The sequence below is a fragment of the Fopius arisanus genome, unplaced genomic scaffold (assembly GCF_000806365.1).
Source record: "Fopius arisanus strain USDA-PBARC FA_bdor unplaced genomic scaffold, ASM80636v1 scaffold00094, whole genome shotgun sequence".
Lineage (NCBI taxonomy): Eukaryota > Metazoa > Arthropoda > Insecta > Hymenoptera > Braconidae > Fopius > Fopius arisanus.
Genome location: NW_011887833.1, coordinates 199,609 through 202,077, shown reverse-complemented (window position 1 = coordinate 202,077; position 2,469 = coordinate 199,609). Strand labels below are relative to the sequence as shown.

At 35.3% G+C, this 2,469-nt stretch overlaps 1 protein-coding gene across 1 annotated transcript in view; it reads right to left on the bottom strand.

The window, feature by feature from the left end:
- Positions 1–1,832, bottom strand: part of Prosalpha7 (proteasome alpha7 subunit) — a 10,172-nt gene extending 8,340 nt beyond the window's left edge. The window contains exons 1-2 of the mRNA XM_011311900.1: positions 1,699–1,832; positions 770–852 (exon numbers count right to left, since the gene is read on the bottom strand). Coding sequence (XP_011310202.1) covers positions 770–852; positions 1,699–1,719 — 104 coding nt within the window. The 5' untranslated portion in view covers positions 1,720–1,832. The remainder of the gene's footprint in view (positions 1–769; positions 853–1,698) is intronic.
- Between the last annotated feature and the right edge of the window lie 637 nt (positions 1,833–2,469).

Here is a 2,469-nt window from a genome sequence, read left to right as displayed (position 1 = left end):
AAAAAAAGTGCACAGGGTACATTCAAGTACTCAATGAGTACAATCCAAACCAACAAAAAAAAGTTAGATTTTTCAAACTTCGATGCCAACTTCACATAGCTCATAATTATTCTCAGTGTTTAAGGTATGACATAATCAAATTAATCAAAGAAATCAAATCAAAATAGAAATAAATAAGAAAATCCACCGGCAGGGAATGTCAAAGGATGAGAGAAAATTTTGTGATGGGTTCTGAGGAATCGATGAGAGATAATGAGATATTCCGTAGCTAATAAAACATTTCAAAGGCGTACCACGGAATGTATCGTCATATAACTTGTAGAACGTGAGGGAATTGTGAGTTGTGATGCCATCATTTTCGAATGACAAAGATTTCGCTCGCATGCAAGGCTATTGTAGAAATCGGGAGTTCAATTATTTTCTACAAAGCATTGATAACGAGCTCATTCATTGGAGCGTCTTGTCAATGACAATGGATTGATAGCAGTTCTATTATTCGAGGGAATCTTACAGAGAGATTCGGCTGTGGAGATATCATTTGTGTGAAGCTCAAACACCGATTGGAATTCAGTGAACAGATCACTAGGTGTTACTCCATTCGGAAATTAGGAAGTCGAAGATCAATCGGATTGGGAAATTAATCATTGTGTACAGCCAGGACAATCGGAACAGGGAAATTAATATTTTTAATTCACAGATTCTGATTGAATGATTTACTAGGGGGAATTAGCCTTGAAGCTGGGATAATTATGATTGAAGTCTCAATTACCCGCTGTTCTCCACTGCCTTCTGGGCGTATTCCACTTGGAAGACTCTGCCGTCGGGCGAAAACTGCGATGCTGAGAGATCGTACTGAAATGAGAATGAGAAATTCACATCTATTATTATAGCGGTGGAATTCAAAGAAATTGATTAATTCCTGTCAGTGAGATTCGTGAGGGAAGATAATTCTCGAATAATTATACGTCACTCGGGATTTTTCAGCGAAGAACTTTCGTTTCCTCATGTTGAGGAAGTACTCTTGATTGAATAATACTCATTAAGTGCATCTCCGTTCTGGTGAATTATAAAGGAAATTCCGCTTGCTTAGAAAATACAGAATATCAAGAAACGCGAGTGTGCGGAATAATAAATTTGTTTTATTCATTCAGGGAATCTGCTGGTAAGGGAATTGTGAAATGAGATGAGACAATGCCTTTGTGATTTCAGTTCCTCCTGGATAAAATTTTAGATGCGGAATTTTAAATGAAAGATCATGCAAAATTTTCACCTGCAGCTCCTGGGGCCTGGGTCGAGGGAATTTTTTTTTTTTTCATTTCTATAGGTTCCTCATTTTTCATTTTTATTTATATATATGAGGGGAATTAACGGGGAAGCGATCGTTGACTGATGAAAAAATCTCCTTTTACAAAAAATATTACTTTCCTCCCCCGAAAATCATAGATCACCCCCCGGGGGTGAGGGTGGAAAATTTTATTTCTCATTTTCGCCTTTTTGAGAGTTCCGACATCATCTCACAGGAAATTTTATTATCTTCTCGATTTTCTGATACTTTTTGTGAGACAATAATAATTGAATCCTCTGACGAATGCAGGTTAACTTGACAATTCTTCAACAGCAATACAATCCGTTAATTTCCACTCAAAGTGATTGTTTACCTAGGATTAAATATAAATAAATGCTACTTAAAATACTTACTCCAGTACCGATAGAACTCATTTTGCTCTAGTAATTATAAAAACCCGTGTTGAGTACCAAAAACACCGGAATCAGCGTGAATTAGCGAAAAATCAACCAGTCGAAATTTGTCAGTGGCTTTGGAGGTTAACTGACATCTCCAAGAGCTACAGAATTTCATCGGCAGATGTCCAACAGCTTCAGAGAATTCCTTTTTTACCTGACTCAAATTCTGACCAGATAAAAAAAATCAAAGGAAATAAATCCTCAATTTCTCATTAAGAAATTTTAATAAATAATCATATTCCAGGAATCCATACTCCAGAGGTAATTGAAAAATCATTGATAACTTGTCCCACTGTTTCCCAGACGAATTGGCTTAATTGTTAATGTTTTTATTGTTAAATAAACCACAAAAATGTACAGTAGTATTATATGGCTCGTCCGAGACTCGATTTTCATATCTTGTTATCATAGAACGGCCAACTCTCGTGTCAATACATTTATAATAATATGATGATATAATTGCTACAATTATCGTATAGTGTGTAATTCATATAATTATACATACATATACATATTCATATACATGTTTTCCTCACGTTATCATATATTACATACATATATGTATGTATATGCTCCTTCATTCTTGAATTTTTATTGAACTTCTCACGTAATCCTCACGTTTTCAAAATTTTTTTTAAATACTTCCCCTCATTTCTCACCCCTCGACGTTCATTAACACTCGAAAATTATTTCATTTCATCACACAACGCATCAACCACTCACACA